The sequence below is a fragment of the Symphalangus syndactylus genome, chromosome 5 (assembly GCF_028878055.3).
Source record: "Symphalangus syndactylus isolate Jambi chromosome 5, NHGRI_mSymSyn1-v2.1_pri, whole genome shotgun sequence".
In the NCBI taxonomy this organism is placed as follows: Eukaryota; Metazoa; Chordata; class Mammalia; order Primates; family Hylobatidae; genus Symphalangus; species Symphalangus syndactylus.
Window position 1 is genome coordinate 129,647,330 of NC_072427.2, and position 20,713 is coordinate 129,668,042.

Below are 20,713 nucleotides of genomic sequence, written 5' to 3' on the forward strand. Positions count from 1 at the left end.
GTTAACATTTTTGTTTAAAAAATTATATTTCTGATCTATAGTGGAAAATCATTAAGAAATAGAAAAATATTTGGATTTAGTGTCAGGAACTCTAGTCTTGGCGTTGCTACCAGCTTTCAAGAGCATGCAGTTGCATTCTTTGGGCCTCAGATTCCTGATTTGTAAAATGTGGAGGTAACCTACATGATCTCTAAGGTTTCTTCTAGCACTAAAATTCTAGGGGATACTGTTTTTGGTGAAAAGTTATGAAAATTACAAAATGCTTTACAAATGTAAAGAGGAATGAATGTGTTGGAAACGAATTCACTTAACAAAAAGTCGTTCTTTGGCAAATTTGTAGAATTCATCAAATCTCTTAGGCAAGGGGTTTCTTTGTAACCCTCTGATAGATATCATAGGACTTCGTACAGATACTGTAGTGTTGAAAATCAGTGGTGACATAAGGCCACATATTGTAAGCCTTCTTAAGGCAATCGGAATTAGATGCTGTTGACACCAGTGAAGTTCTCATACTTATTTTAGCTATTTTCTCTCCTCATTTGGCAGTTTATTGTGATGAAAAATGGAAATCTGACCTTATGGGTATTTTCACAGCACCAGTCATTTTTAATACATATTACTGTTTTGTCATTTAACACATGAAGACATTTTAAAGTATTTTGTTTTTCAGTTTTCACTTTGTTCTTTGTTAAATAACAAGTAGAGACAAAATTGAGAAAGATCTTGAAAGAAAAGCTATTCAGTGATGGCCACTGCTCATTCAGATGCCATCAACCATGTGTTCTGGGTTAGAAACACATGCTAATTTATTTGAGGGGCCTTGTTTATAATGTGTGAGTATGTGTATGTGTATGTATACGAATGTGTATGTATATGTGTGTGTGTGTGTATGTGTGTAAGTAAGCTAAGACAAGGCCTGGATTCTCCTTCAGGTCACAGTTTTCTGCCTCTTTCAACATAGATTCTTATTCAGATTTGGGAACACATTCAAATAACTTTTGCACCTCTCTCACAGATTTAATTTAATGCAGTGTTCTGTGTGTAAGTGCTTCTGATGGGGAGAGATTTAAATAGAAAATAATTATTCTACTTTTTTTTGTTTTAAATTATTTGAACTAGGTGAGCGTTATGTACCTGGAGTGGGAAATGTGACCAAAGAAGAGGTCACAATGAGAGAAATTATTCACTTGCTTTGCATTGAACCCATGCCACACAGTGCCATTGCCAAAAATTTACCTGAGAATGTAAGTCTGATTTTGGTTTTATCTCTATTTACCTCAAGATGGGGTAGATTTTTCTTTTTCTTTAATTGGAAACTACTTCAAAATTTTAGGCAAAAAGTCCTATATTATTACCTTATAGATGTAAACCAATCACCTTCATCCTTTAGTGGTATAAATTTTAATTCTGGGAGAAACTCCTTTACTTTTTGTTTACTTTAAAATAAAGATTACTCCAGAGGAAAAAAGGGAACTTCTCGAAATACTGAAACTGGGTGGTGTGTTAATCTGGGTCTTCTGAGAAGCAGATCTTGTGACAAAACATTAAGATTTTTATTAAAGACAATGGTGAGGGATCTGGAAACAACAAGGGGAGCCATCAGATTCTGATGCAAATCTGATTCCCAGTGAAATAAAGAGAGAAGAAAAGTTACATAGAAGCATCCCAGACTGCTGGGCTTCAATGGCCTTTCCATCTGTCCCTCCCCATGTCTCCCAGAATGAGCCTGCATTAGTATCTCTGCCTTGCTCATTGTCTGGGAATGACTGGTGAGAAGCTTGACCTTAGTTTCACCAGAGCACAGCAGTTGAGGCACGTGGTCATTTACTCCCTGTAATTGGATGTCTGCAAGGTGCATTCTCATGACCACCACAGGTGGCATTTGTTTTTTTTTTTTAATTATTATACTTTAGGTTTTAGGGTACATGTGCATAATGTGCAGGTTTGTTACATATGTATCCATGTGCCGTGTTGTTTTGCTGCACCCATTAACTCATCATTTAGCATTAGGTATATCTCCTAATGCTGTCCCTCCCCCCACCCCACAACAGTCCCCGGAGTGTGACGTTCCCCTTCCTGTGTCCATGAGTTCTCATTGTTCAATTCCCACCTATGAGTGAGAACATGCGGTGTTTGGTTTTTTGTCCTTGCGATAGTTTACTGAGAATGATGTTTTCCAGTTTCATCCATGTCCCTACAAAGGACAGGAACTCATCATTTTTTATGGCTGCATAGTATTCCATGGTGTATATGTGCCACATTTTCTTAATCCAGTCTATCGTTGTTGGACATTTGGGTTGGTTCCAAGTCTTTGCTATTGTGAATAGTGCCGCAGTAAACATATGTGTGCATGTGTCTTTATAGCAGCATGATTTATAGTCCTTTGGGTATATACCCAGTAATGGGATGGCTGGGTCAAATGGTATTTCTAGTTCTAGATCCCTGAGGAATCGCCACACTGACTTCCACAATGGTTGAACCAGTTTACAGTCCCACCAACAGTGTAAAAGTGTTCCTATTTCTCCACATCCTCTCCAGCACCTGTTGTTTCCTGACTTTTTAATGATGGCCATTCTAACTGGTGTGAGATGGTATCTCACTGTGGTTTTGATTTGCATTTCTCTGATGGCCAGTGATGATGAGCATTTTTTCATGTGTTTTTTGGCTGCATAAATGTCTTCTTTTGAGAAGTGTCTCTTCATGTCCTTCGTCCACTTTTTGATGGGGTTGTTTGTTTTTTTTCTTGTAAATTTGTTTGAGTTCATTGTAGATTTTGGATATTAGCCCTTTGTCAGATGAGTAGATTGCAAAAATTTTCTCCCATTCTGTAGGTTGCCTGTTCACTCTGATGGTAGTTTCTTTTGCTGTGCAGAAGCTCTTTAGTTTAATTAGATCCCATTTGTCAATTTTGGCTTTTGTTGCCATTGCTTTTGGTGTTTTAGACATGAAGTCCTTGCCTACGCCTATGTCCTGAATGGTATTGCCTAGGTTTTCTTGTAGGATTTTAATGGTTTTAGGTCTAACATGTAAGTCTTTAATCCATCTTGAATTAATTTTTGTATAAGGTGTAAGGAAGGGATCCAGTTTCAGCTTTCTACATATGGCTAGCCAGTTTTCTCAGCACCATTTATTAAATAGGGAATCCTTTCCCCATTTCTTGTTTTTGTCAGGTTTGTCAAAGATCAGATAGTTGTTTTTTGTATATACAGATACTGTGGTAATAATCCTACAGATTATGAGTCTCATATTTTTTCCCTCTGAGATTTGAATATGAATTAGAAAAATGAGTCTTAAAAAAAATTATACTTATCTGTGCTGTCAAGGCTTTCCAAAGAGGTAGAATAGGGATATATGTGTGTGTGTGTGTGTGTGTGTGTGTATTTTTTTTTTTTCCTTGAGACGAAGTCTTGCTCTGACACCCAGGCTGGAGTGCAGTGGCACAATCTTGGCTCACTGCAACCTACGTCTCCCAGGTTCAAGTGATCCTCTTTCCTCAGCCTCCCGAGTAGCTGGGATTACAGGTGCATGCCACCACACCTGGCTAATTTTTGTTATTTTTGGTAGAGATGGGATTTCACCATATTGGCCAGGCTGGTCTGGAACTCCTGACCTCAAGTGATCCACCCACCTTGGCCTCCCAAAGTGCTGGAATTACAGGTATGATCTACCGCGTCCGGCCAAGGAATATATATATATATATATATTTTTTTTTTTTTAGACAGAGTCTCGGTCTGTTGCCCAGGCTGGAGTGCAGTGGTGCCATCTTGGCTAACCGTAACCTCCACCTCCCGTGTTCAAGTGATTCTCCTGCCTCGGCCTCCCAAGTAGCTAGGACTACAGTTGCGCACCACCATGCCTGGCTAATTTTTATATTTTTAGTAGAGACAGGGTTTCACTATGTTGGCCAGGCTGGTCTCGAACTCCTGACCTCATGATCTACCCACCTCGGCCTCCCAAAGTGCTGGGATTACAGGTGTGAGCTGCTGTGCCCAGCCAAGTATATGTATTTTTAAGGGAGGTTACATTTCTTATCTTTACGAGACTGCAGGAATCTGTGAGCTTAGGGTAGTAGTTTGACTAGGTCCTTATCTTAATTTTAAATGACTTTGTAAAAAAATAGTGTTCCCTGTTTAAGGAAAAGATCAGGTCAATCAGAAAAAAAATTGCAGAAGGTAGAATATATTAGGACATCTAGATGTGTATTGCTATAGATTACTAGTTGGAGCTCATTAATTTTGTTACCTTGGTTTTAGGGATTAGTACAGCATGGACATGTACGTAAATGATGGGGGTGATGAACATACTACATAAAGAAGAGCTTCTTTTCTTTGAAGTATTGGTAATACTATGTGTGTATGCCGTATATGTACGTGTGTACTTATACACACATATGAAGGCAAACTTAGATAACCTTTCTTAAACAGTTTATACATACATCTTACCTCTTACGAAGTTGGTCTCCCAAAACATAGATAATTGGTTTTAGACCTAATTTTTTAATAGTGGAAATTGATCTTTTTAAAATTATTTACAAAGTACTTCAGAGATGCAGCTGAAAATGTATTTCACTTCACAGAGAAGTGGAAGTCATTATATGAAGGTAAAAATGACAAAAATATTGTTTCAACAGGAAAATAACGAAACTGGCTTAGAGAATGTCATAAACAAAGTGGCCACATTTAAGTAAGTGCTTAATATTTATACTTATTCTAAAAGGTAGATTGATCTTTGTTCTTCTACTTTGGATACTTTGTAGAAGCTCTGAAGTTCTTGCCTGAACTCCCAAGAATAAGAGTAGAATACAGATTAGAAAGGGTGAGAATGAGGGGCTCACAGTAGACACTTAGCACCTGTTTGTTGAAAAAATGAGTGTTTTGGGCAAGTGAATGAGAAATACTCATTTATGATATTAGATGATTGATTTAGATAGTAAGTAAATGAACTTTTCTGATACTCTCTTTCCCATTAATCTGAACCCATGATTTCATTTATTTTATAAATTTTTATTTAATATACTAATTTTGGATTTTTCTCTGGTAGAATTAAAACAGTATTTTATAATATTTTCATTTCAGTGTATAAAATGGAAATACAAATTTAATTGTATTAATCTTTGAAATTTGAAAAATCGATACTGATGGCGAATTTCTACTTGTTACAGTATTGTGTTTACAGATACATTACTAGTTTCAAATAGCTTTTAAAATAGGGTGTAGCTTTTCTTATGATCTAGTAATGTTCGTTGAAATACTTGACTTAGAGATTGGATAGAAACCAAAAGCTATTTAATGTTTAGAACAAATACGGAGTACTCCTTTTGACCTCAATGATTTTCCTTATAGTACTATATAAAGGATTCAGTACTATATTTTCATTTGCAAATTACTAAGGTTATGATGTCTCCCTACTGTTTTAGATATGACCTTAGACAATGAAGTGTCTAAGGGCAATGAAGTGTTCTTTAGTTGAACAGACAACCTTTAGGCATCAGAGACTCTTAAATCTCTAAGAAGCTTTAGAGATAGGGCATGGTATCAGTTCTAGATAGTATAAAACAAACTTCTCCAGATTTGTTTGAATTTCATTATTAAAAACACAGCTTAGCTGTTATCAGGCTTTGTGTTCACAATGTAGGTTTTTAGTTTTATTATTGCAATGGAACTTTTCATAAGCTAAATGAGACAATTTTTTTATGTATATTTGACTTCTGGATTAATTTTTAGGTTTTTATTTTGTCTATATTTTATACTTCAAGAACACTGCAGTTCATCTTGTATTTTCCATCTATTTAGGAAACCAGGTGTATCAGGCCATGGAGTTTATGAACTAAAAGATGAATCATTGAAAGACTTCAATATGTACTTTTATCATTACTCCAAAACCCAGCATAGCAAGGTAGAAAAAAGTATCCTTTTCAGTAAATAAACCTAAATGCTTTATGCTTTCTAACTCCACAGAAAATTTTCTGCTTTTTCTATAGTTTCATGCTGGTTCTTATTAATAGAGGTCATTATGTCACCCAAGAATTAAAATTGAATCAATAATGTTATCTAGTATACAGGCAATATTCAGATTTTCCTGATTATACTACATATGTCTGTAATAGCTGTCTTGGGAAGAGGATTCAATCAAGCATCATGGACTTCATCATCACACGCTCATTTGATTGTCATGTTTCTTTAATTTTTTTTTTTGTTTTTGTTTTTGTTTTTGTTTTTGTTTTTTGGTGAAACGGAGCCTCACTGTTATCCAGGCTGGAACGTAGTTGCACGATAACAGCTCACTGCAACCTCCACCTCCCAGGTTCAAGTGATTCTCCTGCCCCAGCATCCTGAGTAGCTGGGACTATAGGCACATGCCACCATGCCTGGCTAATTTTTGTATTTTTAGAAAGACAGGGTTTCACCATGTTGTCCAGGCTGGTCTCAAATTCCTGACCTCAAAAGATTCCACCCACCTCGGCCTCCCAACGTCCTGGGATTACAGGCGTGAGCCACCTCGCCCGTCCAATAGTCTCCTTTAATTTAGAAGATAATTCTTTTGCATTTTTTTCTTTCATAACATCAACATTTCTATAGAGTACCAAATAGATTCAACTTAAACAGTTTTTGGCAAGAATACTATGTAAGTGATATATTGCATCCCATTATTAGGCACATACGTCTTTTTGTCCCATGAAGGATCATGTTAAGTTTGATCAGTTAGTTAAGGTGATGTCTGGCTTTATCCTTATCAAGTAAATACTTTACAGCCCATAGCACAGTACCCTGTACATAATAGGTACTGGGTAAATATTTTCAGTAGAAAATAATGGAGACGAAGTTTTTGACCAGGGATATTCCTCATCTATTTTGCATTAGTTTTCTCTAGAACACCATTTTATTTCTAGGACAAAGAGGCATTTTGAATACATGCTTCAGTATATAAAGTATTTTAATAGGTGGTTGGGTCTTTCCTGACTGCTTTAAAGTATTTGATTTGTTTCATGCTTCCAAAGCAGTATATTTAATGATAGATTTTTTTATAGGCTGAACATATGCAGAAGAAAAGGAGAAAACAAGAAAACAAAGATGAAGGTAAAAAGTGAGATTCTGAATTGACTCATTATGACTATTTTCTGTGGTTTCGTATCAGCAAAGCATATAGTTTTTTGTTGTTGTTGGTTTTTGAGAGTGGGCAACTCAAGGAAGTGCAAAGAGCTTTTTGCTTCTTATTCACATATTAAGATATGGTATATATCAGTAGTGTTTGAATTTAAAATTGATAGCAAATGTAGTTCATTTTGGGTGACTGATATAGTACTTATATTACATTTAATATTGATATTTTCAGTACTAGAAAGGTAGCAAAAAAGCATCTGTTGTTTTGCATGTAACCTATTATGTTTTGACATTTGCACTTTAGTATGTAGGATAACCCAAATAAAAATGTACCTGTTTGTCTCTTTCCCCATCCATTCCCCACCTCCTATAGCATTGCCACCACCACCACCTCCTGAATTCTGCCCTGCTTTCAGCACAGTGATTAACCTTCTCAACTGTGATATCATGATGTACATTCTCAGGACTGTATTTGAGCGGGCAATAGACACAGATTCTAACTTGTGGACTGAAGGGATGCTCCAAATGGTTTGTTTACCTGAAATATTTTCTCTACATCAAGTCCTAGAGTTCTTGGGGATCTAGGGAAGATCTCGGGTCTAACTTCAGTTGGAACCACATCTAGAGCACTGGAAACGTAGGGGTCATTAAAAGTGCTTACACACAGCACAAATTTTTTTTAGTGATATGTTCTCGTGTTTTTAGCATCCTTACTCTTGGGAACCGTTTCTGTTTAATAAAACCCATGAAAACAAAAACAGGTGTACTTATGCTAATAAATTGACATGTTATTATTGTGTCACGATTTTTTATATTTTTAATTTTACTTGAATTATAAGGAGACAGTATAATAAAGGTTTGAAGATAGGTCTAGACTTTAGTCTTGGGTTTCCCCACTTCCTATTTAAGGAGCAAATAATAATTTTCTCATTAGTAAAATGGATAAAAGTGTAATTATTCATAGAGGTAGGAGAATTAGCTAAAGTGAAAGCAGCTATTTTTCCTTGTTACTGTTATAGATAAATACATGTTACTTAATTATGCCACATCATGGAAGTTGTAACACCATATTTATTTATACCTGCCTAACTAAATGTTCCTTTTTCCTTTAGTATTGTTGGTCTGCAGGTTCTAAATGCTGTCATTGCCATATGTGTACCTCAATTTTTGTTATAACACTGATAAATTCATTCACTAGTAAATTTCAAACCATAGAGATATGTTTGAAACCAAGTTAAAATTTCTCTTCCTGAGTCCCAGTATGCTATATAGGACATAAGCATTGTTAAAGTTTTGTATATTCTGGAAATCATTGCACATTAGCGCATATAGATCTACTTATTCTTGATAGCTGCGTAGTCCATTCTATGGGTATAATGTGTTTAAGTAGTCTCCTATTAATAGACATTCAGGTGTTTCTAGGTCTTTGCTGTAACAAAGAACAATAAAATGTACGTTCTTATACAAATGTTTTTGCATACTTAAGGGAGCGTATTTGTCATACTAATTCCTAATAGTTGGTATATACCTTTACATTTTTGATAGATGTTTTCAAATTGGCCTCCAAAAATGTTGTACCAGTTTACTTTCCCGTCACCACTATGATCAAAAGTGCCTACTTCCCAATACCTATGCCAGCTCTTATCTATAACACCAAAATTTTTGCCACTGTAATAGGTGAAAAATAGGATGATCTTGTTTCAACTCATTTTTCTTTAAGTGAGGTTGAACTTTTTTTTTTTTTTTTTGAGATGGAGTTTCACTTGTCACCCAGGCTGGAGTAGGCTGGAGTGCAGTGACACAATCTTGGCTCACTGCAACTTCCACCTCCAGGTTCAAGTGATTCTCCTGCCTCAGCTTCCCAAGCAGCTGGGATTACAGGCACCCACCACCACGCCTGGCTAATTTTGTATTTTTAGTAGACACGAGGTTTCACCATGTTGACCAGGCTGGTCATGAACTCCTGACCTCAGGTGATCCACCCACCCCAACCTCCGAAAGTGCTGGGATTACAGAAGTGAGCCACCAGCGCTGGGCCAGGTTGAACATTTTTCATATGTGTATTCATCATTTCTCTTTCTGTAAACTGCTTAATGTGAACTGCTGAAACCTTTGCGTGTTTTTTACCTATCAGCTTTCTTATTTTTATACTTCTACTTAAAATAGATTTACCTTGCTAGGCATGGTGGCCCATACCTGTAATTGCAGCACTTTGGGAAGCTGAAGCAGGAGGATCACTTGAGCGCAGGAGTTTAAGACCAGCCTGGCCAACATAGTGAGACACTGTCTATACCCCCCGCCCCCTCCAAAAAGAAATTTAGCTAGGCGTGGTGGTGTGCACCTCTAGTCCCCAGCTACTCAGGAGGCTGAGGCAGGAGGATCACTTGAGCCCAAGAGCTTAAGGCTGCAGTAAGCTAGGATTGCCCCACTGCACTCCAACCTGGGTGACAGAGTGAGACCAGTCTCTGAAAAAAATAAAAATTAAATTAAAAATATATTTACCTGAAGAAGCCCAATTTTAAAGATCTCTTATTTTCCTCCTTCAGGCTTTTCATATTCTGGCATTGGGTTTACTAGAAGAGAAGCAACAGCTTCAAAAAGCTCCTGAAGAAGAAGTAACATTTGACTTTTATCATAAGGCTTCAAGTATGTTTGAGTATCACTCTTAAACACATTTGTCGTTGGAAGTCTAGATCTTAAGGAGTTTTAATTTGTCAATCCTGAAAGTTTATATCTTACAGAGTTTTCATCTGTCAGTCCTTAAAACATAGGTAACCCTGAAATAATTTTTTTCCTGGCATTCTTAGTTTGTAACTAATATTTTCAGATATACTAATATATTTTTTAATCCCTTACTGTCATCTTTACTACAATTTTTTTACTACATGATCTCCCCACTTTTTTTTTTTTTTGGTTGCATATATTGGTGTTTTTTTACTTTCATTCCTCATCTCAGTATTATCAAATATTTGCTGCTGTGTCAACCATAGCATTCATGTGACATGTCTTAATAAGATATTAATGTTTCTGAATTTTAAATGATAGAAATCTGAATGATAACATGTTCATTTTGCATTGCATTCAACTTGGAAGAAAAGGATAGTTTTAAATTAGATTTCTAATAAATGCTACCTGATTAAGATAGTTTTTTTCAAAGCACATTCCAGGCATGTTGATTATAAAAACAATAGGAGACAAACATTTTCTATTTACATGCTGTATTTTTTAGATCCCTGAAGACATCAAAAACCTATTCAGTTTATGGATATAAAGTCCCCCACTTCAATATTTTTGGCAATTTTGTTTCTCATTAAGCACTTTTGCTTAGATGTTGAGTCAAGTGGAGCAAAGACCAGAGACAGATATTTAGGGTAGCTGTCACTTAGCAGTGCCAGTAAAAGATGTAAGAAAGAGACTTAAAGTCATTTTTAAATTTAATAGATCATATCATTGTAACCCAGTACTTCATATAATTGCAGATTCATCCATTGAATAATTAAGTTAAGGGATTGATTGGCAAACCTTGGTTATCAATGTAAATAACATTAACTAGAAATTGTAATTTGTACATAATTATGAAGACATAATTGACCCTCCATATCTGTGGGTTCCATATCTAGGGATTCAACCAGTCGCAGTTTGAAAATATTCAGGGGGAAAAAGGAAAAAGGATGGTTGTCACTGTACTGAACATGTACAGACTTTTTTTCTTGTCATTATTCCCTAAACAATATTATCTAACAACTATTTACATAGCGTTTACATTGTATTAGGCATTATAAGTAATCTAGAGATGATTTAAAGCATACAGAAGCATGTGTATAGATTTTATGCAAATACTACACCATTTTATATAAGGGAATGGAGCATTAGTGGACTTTGATGTCCATAGGGGTCCTGAAACCAATTCCCTGAGGACACCAAGAGATGACTATATGTATTTATTTATGATGTGTGATTTTGTGTTTTAAAAAAGGATTGGGAAGTTCAGCCATGAATATACAAATGCTTTTGGAAAAACTCAAAGGAATTCCCCAGTTAGAAGGCCAGAAGGACATGATAACATGGATACTTCAGGTAAACTAAAAAAGTAAAGTGATCATATCTTGGTTTAAATATTTAAGAATTCTCTGCTTGCCTCCAGAATTAAACCACTGTACCACTGTAGATGTTTACTACTGGTTTTCATAATCACTTATTTTTCATGTTAATAATTCTATTTTCCTATATTTTAGTGTAGTTTTAAAAATTAAGATTTATTCATTTCTTTTGTCGTTATTTAGTAAACTTTACTGAAAACCTACCATGTGCCATGCTCACTTATAGATTTCTAGATGGAACAAGACAGACAAGGTGCTTACTATCATGGAACATATACTCCAATTGAGGGACAGACATTAAACAAATAAATAAACAAAAATATCAAGGTAATTCAATAGATGAGTAAGGGGTTACTTTGGGTAATTAGGGAAGGCCTCTCTCAAAACACGACATTAGAGCTAAGACCTGAATGACATGGAGTCAGTCTTAGAAGAGTCTGGAAGAGTACTCCAGGAAGAGGGAACAGCAGTGCAAAAGCTCTTTGGTGGCCAGAAAGAAGGTCAGTATGGCTGGAGCATAATGGGTGAGGGATGGAAAAGTAGGCAGTGAGATCAGAGGGGTAGTCAGGGGCCAGATCTTGTAGGTCTTTATAAGTCAGTGTAAAGTGATAATTTTTGAGGACAATGGGAAAATATTGGAGGATTTTAAGTGACCTAATCTATATTTGTACAAGATGATATTGGCTGCTGTGGAGTAAATGGATTATGGGGGATAGGCATACAAGTAAGGAAACTGTTAGGAGACTATTGCAGTAATCTTGATATGAAATAAATATGACCTAGGCTGAGATGCAGATAGTAAGAATCTGAACTGATTAAGGTGCATGTCGAAGGTGTGTGAAGATAAAATCTATAGTACTTCTTAATCAGTCTGATGGGACAGATGAAGGAAATAAATCAAAGATGAGGCTGGGCACGGTGGCTAGCGCCTGTAATCCCAGCACTTTGGGAGGCCAAGGCAGGCAGATCACCTGAGGTCAGGAGTTTGAGACCAGTCTGGCTAACATGGTGAAACCTCATCTATACTAAAAATACAAAAAATTAGCCAGGCATGGTGGTGCACACCTGTAGTCCCAGCTACTCGGGAGGCTGAGGCAGGAGAATTGCTTGAACCAGGGAGGTGGAGATTGCGGTGAGGCGAGATCGCACCACTGCACTCCAGCCTGGGTGACAGAACAAGACTCTGTCTCAGAAAAAAGGAAATCAAAGATGACTCCTGGATTTGGTGCTTGAGCTATTGGGTAGATAGCATTGCCTTTGGAGACGAGTGAATTAAATAAGCAGGGGAGAGAGAGAGGCCAGGAATGTTACTTTAATGGAAAACCCTCCACATAGAAACAAAACCGGCCAGGCATGGTGGCTCACGCCTGTAATCCCAGCACTTTGGGAGGCCGAGGCGGGTGGATCACAAGATCAGTAGTTCAAGACCAGCCTGGCCAAGATGGTGAAACCCTGTCTCTACTAAAAATACAAAAAAAAAAAAAAAAAAAAAATTAGCTGGGCGCGGTGGCAGGCGCCTGTAATCCCAGCTACTCAGGAGGCTGAGGCAGGAGAATCGCTTGAACTCTGAGGGCAGAGGTTGCAGTGAGCCGAGATCGTGCCACTGCACTCCAGCCTGGGCAACAGAGTGAGACTTGTCTCAAAAAAAAAAAAAAAAACCTGAAACCAGGATTATGGAGCTTCTGCACTCATTGCATTCATTAAGATATTCTGATGTTTATAGCTAAGTATTGTTTTGATAATCAGAATGTATAGAGTAGTTATTTTTCACATTCTTATCAACTGGAAATCTTGGTACTGATTTGTACTTTTAAGAGGGCAGCTCTTCTTACTACTTTATTAGAAACAGTCCTTAAGCATGATGTAATGATGTAACTATAAGATAATGATATTATTGGCCAGGCGCGGTGGCTCACGCCTGTAATCCCAGCACTTTGGGAGGCTGAGGCGGGAGGGTCACGAGGTCAGAAGATCGAGACCATCCTGGCTGACACGGTGAAACCCCGTCTCTACTAAAAATACAAAAAACATTAGCCGGGCATGGTGGCGGGTGCCTGTAGTCCCAGCTACTCGGGAGGCTGAGGCAGAAGAATGGCGTGAACCCGGGAGGCAGAGCTTGCAGTGAGCCGAGATTGTGCCACTGCACTCCAGCCTGGGCGACAAAGAGACTCCATCTCAAAAAAAAAAATAAAAAGATAATGATATTATTAAAATTCTTCTTGAAGTAGATTTTATGAATATTTAGCATTTGTGTTAAACTAGCCAATATTATTTTAAGATATAAAATCAAACGAAAGTAGGTAACTATTAAGAAAGTAAATCGAGGTACCATTTAGTTCAGCATTCATATCCCATAGAGATGGTGTTACGAATTGCAGATCTAGTCCTGAAAATTCATTTTCAATTAGAATACTAAATTTTATTATCAAAATATCTGAAAAGCACATGTATCTGCTGTTAAAAACATTAGATACTCTATCCAGATGGTTGATTTAAAGCTATGTTGTAAGTGTTCATTGTGGGAAATTTTTCCTCATGAGACCAAGGTTCCTTCAAAATATAAATAAATTTTACTGGGCACAGTGACTCACACCTATAGTTCCAGCACTTTGGGAAGCCAAGGTGGGTGGCTTGCTTGAGCCCAGAACTTCAAGACCAGCCTGGACAATGTGGCAAAAACGCCATCTCTACAAAAAATACAAAAATTAGCCAAGGGTATGGTGGTGTGCGCCTCTAGTCCCAGCTACTTGAGAGGCTGAGGTGAGAAGATGGCATGAGCCCAGGAGACAGAGGTTGCAGTGAGCCAAGATTGTGCCATTGCACTCCAGCCTGGGCGACAGAGTTTCACTCTGTCGAATGAATGAATTAATGAATTAATGAATGCATTCATGCTGAAACCATGAGCTTTGTTAATAAGAATGAGGCAGTTCTGTATAAGCTGTTGTGGAAATGTCTCTGAAGATAGCTGGGTGTGATGGCTCACTCCTGTAATCCCAGCACTTTGGGAGGCCGAGGTGGGCAGATCATGAGGTCAGGAGATCGAGACCATCCTGGCTAACACGGCAAAACCCTGTCTCTACTAAAAATACAAAAATTAGCCGGGTGTTGTGGCGGGCACCTGTAGTCCCAGCTACTCAGGAGGCTGAGGCAGGAGAATGGCGTGTACCCAGGAGGCGGAGCTTGCAGTGAACCAAGATGGCACCACTGTGCTCTAGCCTGGGCGACAGAGCAAGACTTTGTCTTAAAAAAAAAAAAAAAAAAAAAAAAACCAAAAAAGAAATGTCAAAATGTCTCCGAAGATAAATGATTAAGTGAAAAGAGGATGTGTGAAAACAGTATGTATGGTAGGATCTCTTTTTATGAAAACAGATGTAAATATAAAAATTATATATTCTCATAGAGGTGTTGCAATCAGGGAAAGGAGGATTTTACTTTCCATTTTATATCTTTTTTTTTTTTTTTGAGACAGGGTCTTGCTCTGTCACCCAGGCTGGAGTGCAGTGGCACGATCTCAGCTCACTGCAACCTCCACTTCCCGGGTTCAAGCGATTCTCCTGCCTCAGCCTCCCAAGTAGCTGGCATCACAGGCATGGGTCACCACACCCAGCTACTTCTTGTATTTTTAGTAGAGACAGGATTTTGCTGTGTTGGCCAGGCTGATCTCTAACTCCTGACCTCAGGTGATCCACCCTCCTTGGCCTCCCAAAGTGCTGAGATTACCCGCCTCCGCCTCCCAAAGAGCAGTCACCATTTTGTATCTTTGTTTTTATGTGTTTTTGCACAAAAATATTATTTTAAATTAAAAAAATTTTGTTTCCTGGCAAATCTCTTGAAAGCTAACAGATGCATGCCCCCAGCCTACTGAATCAGCTGATTCTGCTACCAGTGGCCTCCTCCTCAGCTGGATTGCTCATTGACCAGGGGAGGTGTTTGTCACAGTCAGAGTCACTTTTTTTCTTCATATATCAAAATAGTTTAAGTGAAAGACATTTGGAGATATGATGCCAAAATCAGATTAGTGAATGTTTCTGTTCCTGGTCAGTCTAACGGTCTAACTAACTCTTAACGTTTCATCTGTTTTTCACAGATGTTTGACACAGTGAAGCGATTAAGAGAAAAATCTTGTTTAATTGTAGCAACCACATCAGGATCGGAATCTATTAAGAATGATGAGGTATGACACTGTAGTAACACTGTAGTAATGGTGACATTCATCTCTGTCTTTGAACTTTACTGGTATAAAGGAGCTGCTGCTTTTTTATTAGGAGAAACCTGTTGATTGTAAAGTATATGAGATCTGTCCATCTTTTATTCATTATGCTTCTATATTGTAGAGATTAATGGTACATGACAATTCAGTATAATTTTTATATTTTGCAAAAACAGGAGAAATTGATATATCATAGAGCTCTGTTAGAAATCCCAGCTCTTTGAGAGGCGGAGGTGGGTAGATCACTTGAGGTCGGGAGTTCAAGACCAGCCTGGCCAACGTGGCAAAACCACGTCTCTAGTAAAAATACAAAAATTAGCCCAATGTGGTGGCTTGCTCATGTAGTCCCAGCTACTCGGGAGGCTGAGGCACAGAAATCACTTGAACTCAGGAGGCGGAGGTTGCAGTGAGCCAAAATCACGCTACTGCATTCCAGCCTGGGTGACAGAGCAAGATTCCATCTCAAAAACAAAAAACCGAAATACCGTATTTTATTAACTTTTAATATATTTTAGTGACTTAAATTGGGATATGTCTCACAATAAATGACTTTCATCAACAGCATTTTTTAGAGAAATATAAGATAATGGTACATCTTAGATTCAATGAAATGCAATAATATTTGTGTTATTGCTATAATATAGTGAATCAGGTTTTGATGATTCTAAAATTTATATTATTAGAATAATAATATTTGTGGTTATTACGTATTCAGTAAAACACTGGATGTAAATTTGAATAGAAAATTAACGTGCACCAAATATATCTCAGTAATATTGTTAAAGTTAAAAAATTGTTAAATTTCTCATTTTTAACAATTCATTTAGAAGTAACTGTTAGAAATCAAGATTATTTAAATTGTCAGTAATTAAGTGATTGACAAATGATTTTAAAATTTTGTTTTGTCTAATTTTATTTCTTAAGGTACCTGCATTGAGTATAAAAGGCAGTTAATTGGATATTTAAGGTTCTTAGCTTCTTGCAGTAAATTATTTAAATAACTAAAGGAATAATTAGTTGTATGATGTCATGCAGCCTGTAATGCTAATTTTGAAACATTAAACTGAATCCAGGATGTAAGGTGTAATCAGGGTTTCAGAATCTTATTCTAAGGAATTTTGCCATCCAAACAGCGTATGTAAATGTTTAACAGTGGATCTTACCTAAATTTGTCATTTCTTAATACCCAGATTACTCATGATAAAGAAAAAGCAGAACGAAAAAGAAAAGCTGAAGCTGCTAGGCTACATCGCCAGAAGATCATGGCTCAGATGTCTGCCTTACAGAAAAACTTCATTGAAACTCATAAACTCATGTATGACAATACATCAGAAATGCCTGGGAAAGAAGACTCCATTATGGAGGAAGAGAGGTAAAATAAAGCAAACCAAAAATTACCAACTCAATTTTTGGAGGAAAGGTTAAATAGTCACTTTAAATTATGCTCTTCCAAAATGCATTTTATGGCAAGAGAAATTCAACTATTTTCATTCTAGAAAGGTCAGAGTGAAGACTCTAAGGTACTTATTGAATATAATTTTATACTGATAAATGCATTGAGTGTGCAGTAAACTTATGTTAGGAACCTTTATGCACAAAAAGATAGCCAACCTGTTATTTTGTATGCATTAGCACTTTTAGGTATACATTTACACATCAGTTCACTTATTTCACATTATTATTTCTAATAAAAATGACTGCAGTTATTACATTATTAGAAACAAATTCTTTGCCTGAAAAAGGTGGCTTATATGAGTTTTTCTTTTTTTCTTAAAAGAGAAGAAAGACATTGCCTATAACTACAGGTATGGATAGCACCTTGGAATTGGAATCAGTAAATCTGGTTTTCTGAGTTCTGACTGTGGTATGCTCTTAGAGAAATTGGTTAATTTTCTGAGCTGTGCTTTGTGGGCTATTATACAGTGATAAAAGGGAGGAGACATAACAATGTTACTTTGAGAAGCATTCCAAGAAATTTAAAATATTGAAAGTACCCACTTTGGCCCTTTTTAAAGACAAGCTTTCACTGCTGTTTAAAACAATATGTGTTGAGGGCTGTGAGCAGTGGCTAACCTCTGTAATCCCAACACTTTGGGAGGCCGAGGCAGGTGGATCACCTGAGGTCAGGAGTTCAAGACCAGCCTGGCCAACAGGCAAAACCCCGTCTCTACTAAAAATACAAAAATTAGCCGGGTGTGGTGACGCATGCATTTAGTCCCAGCTACTCAGGAGGCTGAGGCACGAGAATCACCTGAACCTGGGAGCCAGAGGTTGTAGTGAGCAGAGATTGTGCCACTGCACTCCAGCTTGGGCAACAGAGCGAGACTCTGTCTCAAAAAAAAAAAAAAAATGTTGTGGATACTTTTAGAAAATTGTGGTTTTGGAATAATAGTAGGCACAATACATCCTATCTGATATGTATGTTTAATCTTGAAGCTGAATATGCTAACAAGGACCATAAAGAATCATGATTATATTAGTGATTAAAAATAAAAAGATATGAAGGTATGCTTTCCTTGGCTGACTATAGTGTAATAAAACTGGAAATTTTAAATAACAAGCCAAAGTCCCACCTCTAGATATTATATATTAACAACATACTATTGAGAAATAGTGAGAAAGAAACTACTGACAATAAAATAAGAAGGTGTAAGCAAAGGTGTACTCAGAGTTCATTTATGGCCTTAATGCTTTCATTATTTATTTTTATTGCTTGAGTAATTGGACATGTGATTTTTGAATGTGTTCTTATTGAAAGCAGTTTAAATAATGCAGGAAGTCCCCCTTTGACCATCTCTGCATTACTGATCTTTCTCCACACATAACCATGATTACAAATTGCCATTGTTCTTAGACCTCTTTCTATGCATTTATAAACATGTATACATGAAGAAATAGTGAGGCTTATTTCGTGTTTTCTAGTGGTTTTTCTTTTTTAACCATACATTTTTTCTGCAGCTTGCTGTTTCAATGTCTTAGGAATCTTTTGATATCAGTACATGTCACTCTATAATGTAGATTCTACATCATTGTTTATGACTGCCGCATAGTGGTCTCTGATGTGGTTATATAATAGTTTATTTATCTGACTTTAGACATTTAGGTTGCTTCTGATTTTTCCTTATAACAGTTCGTGAGAACCTTTTTGTATGTGTCTCCTTGTACAACTCTGCAAGTACTTAGTCAAGGAGTCCAGTAAGTGAAAGGGCTGGGTTAAAATTTTTATAGATATGGCCACATTACCATCCAGAGTGGTTTTACCAGTTTCTGCTCCTGAGAGTGTATATAGGTGCCTAATTTACCTTGTTCTCACTAATACTTAACTATTTTCAGTACTTGAAAATGTGATATTATTAAAATTACAGATTTGTGCCAATCTGGCTGAATTTCCCCAATTGCTGCTTAGTACTAGGTTGAGCAACTTCTCATGTGATTATTCACTGACCTTTTACATTTTATCCTCCGGGAATTGCCTATTATTATTCTTTGCCTATCTCTATTGGGTGCTTTGCTCTTGTCTTATTGACTTATATAAGTCTTAAAATTATTAATACTTATCTTTGTTACATATGTTTCCCATATTTTGTCCCTGTTTCTTTAACATTAATTATGGGGTTTAGCCATAGAGAAGTGTTCAGTGTTGATAAAGACAAATTTATCAGTCTTTTAGAGTTTTAACTTTTTGTATTAATATCTTGTTTAAGAAAGCTTTTCCTATCCCAAAGTCTCAAATATATTCTCTCATATTTTTTTAAACCAGTTTTTTTTTTAAGAGATGGGGTCTCACTGTGTTGCCCAGGCTAGAATGCAGTGGCTCTTCACAGGCATAATTATGATGCACTACAGCCTCAAACTCCTGGGCTCAAGTGATCCTCCTGCCTTACCCTCCTGAGTAGCTGGGACTACGGGCGTGTGTCACCACACCCAGCCAAAATTTTAATTACATAGTTTTACATACACACACTTGAGATGGAGTCTTGCTTTGTCACCTAGACTGGAGTACAGTGGCGTGATCTTGGCTCACTGCAACCTCCACCTCCTGGGTTCAAGTGATTCTCCTGCCTCAACCTCCTGAGTAGCTGGGATTATAGGCGCCCGCCACCACACCTGGTTAATTTTTTTTTTTGTATTTTTAGTAGAGATGGGGTTTCACCATGTTGGCCAGGCTAGTCTGGAACTCCTGGCCTCAAGTGATCTTCCCACTTCAGCCTCCCAGAGTGCTGGGATTACAAGGCGTGAGCTAGTGTGCCCAGCCAAATTACATAGTTATATTAATAATTTTCCTCTTGAAAACTGAATGTCAGAGATAAAGCTAAAGTTCCATTTGAGTACCAGCCCAAATCCTGGACTTTTTTCTGCTCCTCCTCAGAGGTTCTCTGGTTATAAGTTTTAAGTGTATCTTGCCAGAATTTTTCCTATGTTATTAATACAAATATATGTAGCCACAGAAATTATAGCATGTCATTCAGCCTTTGGTTTTATTTGCATTGATAGTATTATGTACATATCACTCTACAACTTCCCATTTTCACTCTGTAGTATGTCTTGGAAATCTATGTATGTTCTTATATACAAAACAAGCTCAGCGTTTTTCAGTCTTGGCATTTAGGCAGCTTTTTTTTTTTCATGCAGTACTGTCCTGTGAATTGTGGGACTGCATCTTGTGCCCACTAGAACCTTGTGACAATCAATAAGTAAACCTTTCATAATTTATTGCTAGATGCCTCCTATGAGGTGGTACCACACTTAGTGAGTCCCACCTTTTAAAAACTGCACAGTAGGCTGGGTGCGGTGGCTTACACCTGTAATCCCAGCACTTTGGGAGGCCAAGACAGGCAGATCACGAGGTCAGGAGTTCGAGACCAGCCTGGCCAACATAGTGAAACTCCGTCTCTACTAAAAATACAAAAAAATTAGCTGGGCATGGTGGCAGGAGCCTGTAATCCCAGCTACTTGGGAGGCCAAGGCAAGGAGAATCACTTGAACCTGGGAGGCAGAGATTGCAGTGAGCCGAGATCACACCACTGCACTCCAGCCCGGCAACAGTGCAAGACTGTCTCAAACAAAATAAAACAAAACAAAAAAGCTGCAGAGTATTCTATATTAGGTAAGTTCATTTATATATGATGATTAATATTTATTTATTGTTCAATGATATACTATAGTTCAGGGAGCTTCTTGCACAGACAGAGACACCATTGTAGAGTAGTTCAGAGCACGGACTGTGAGCCTAGATTACCTGGATTAAATCCTGGTCTGCTACATACTATTGATGAGTCATTGGATGAGTCTCTTGTTGTCAC

General features: G+C 37.3%; 1 protein-coding gene across 3 annotated transcripts in view; it reads left to right on the plus strand.

The window, feature by feature from the left end:
* Positions 1-20,713, plus strand: part of UBR1 (ubiquitin protein ligase E3 component n-recognin 1) — a 177,901-nt gene that overhangs the window by 94,615 nt on the left and 62,573 nt on the right. For all 3 annotated transcript variants that reach the window (XR_008657797.2, XM_063639551.1, XM_055278900.2), the window contains 9 exons: positions 1,120-1,244; positions 4,631-4,683; positions 5,793-5,895; positions 7,028-7,076; positions 7,474-7,628; positions 9,647-9,746; positions 11,077-11,177; positions 15,288-15,374; positions 16,601-16,782. Coding sequence is in view for 2 of the 3 variants with exons in the window: in XM_063639551.1 (XP_063495621.1) it covers positions 1,120-1,244; positions 4,631-4,683; positions 5,793-5,895; positions 7,028-7,076; positions 7,474-7,628; positions 9,647-9,746; positions 11,077-11,177; positions 15,288-15,374; positions 16,601-16,782 (955 nt within the window). In the remaining variant the exon portion in view is untranslated. The remainder of the gene's footprint in view (positions 1-1,119; positions 1,245-4,630; positions 4,684-5,792; positions 5,896-7,027; positions 7,077-7,473; positions 7,629-9,646; positions 9,747-11,076; positions 11,178-15,287; positions 15,375-16,600; positions 16,783-20,713) is intronic.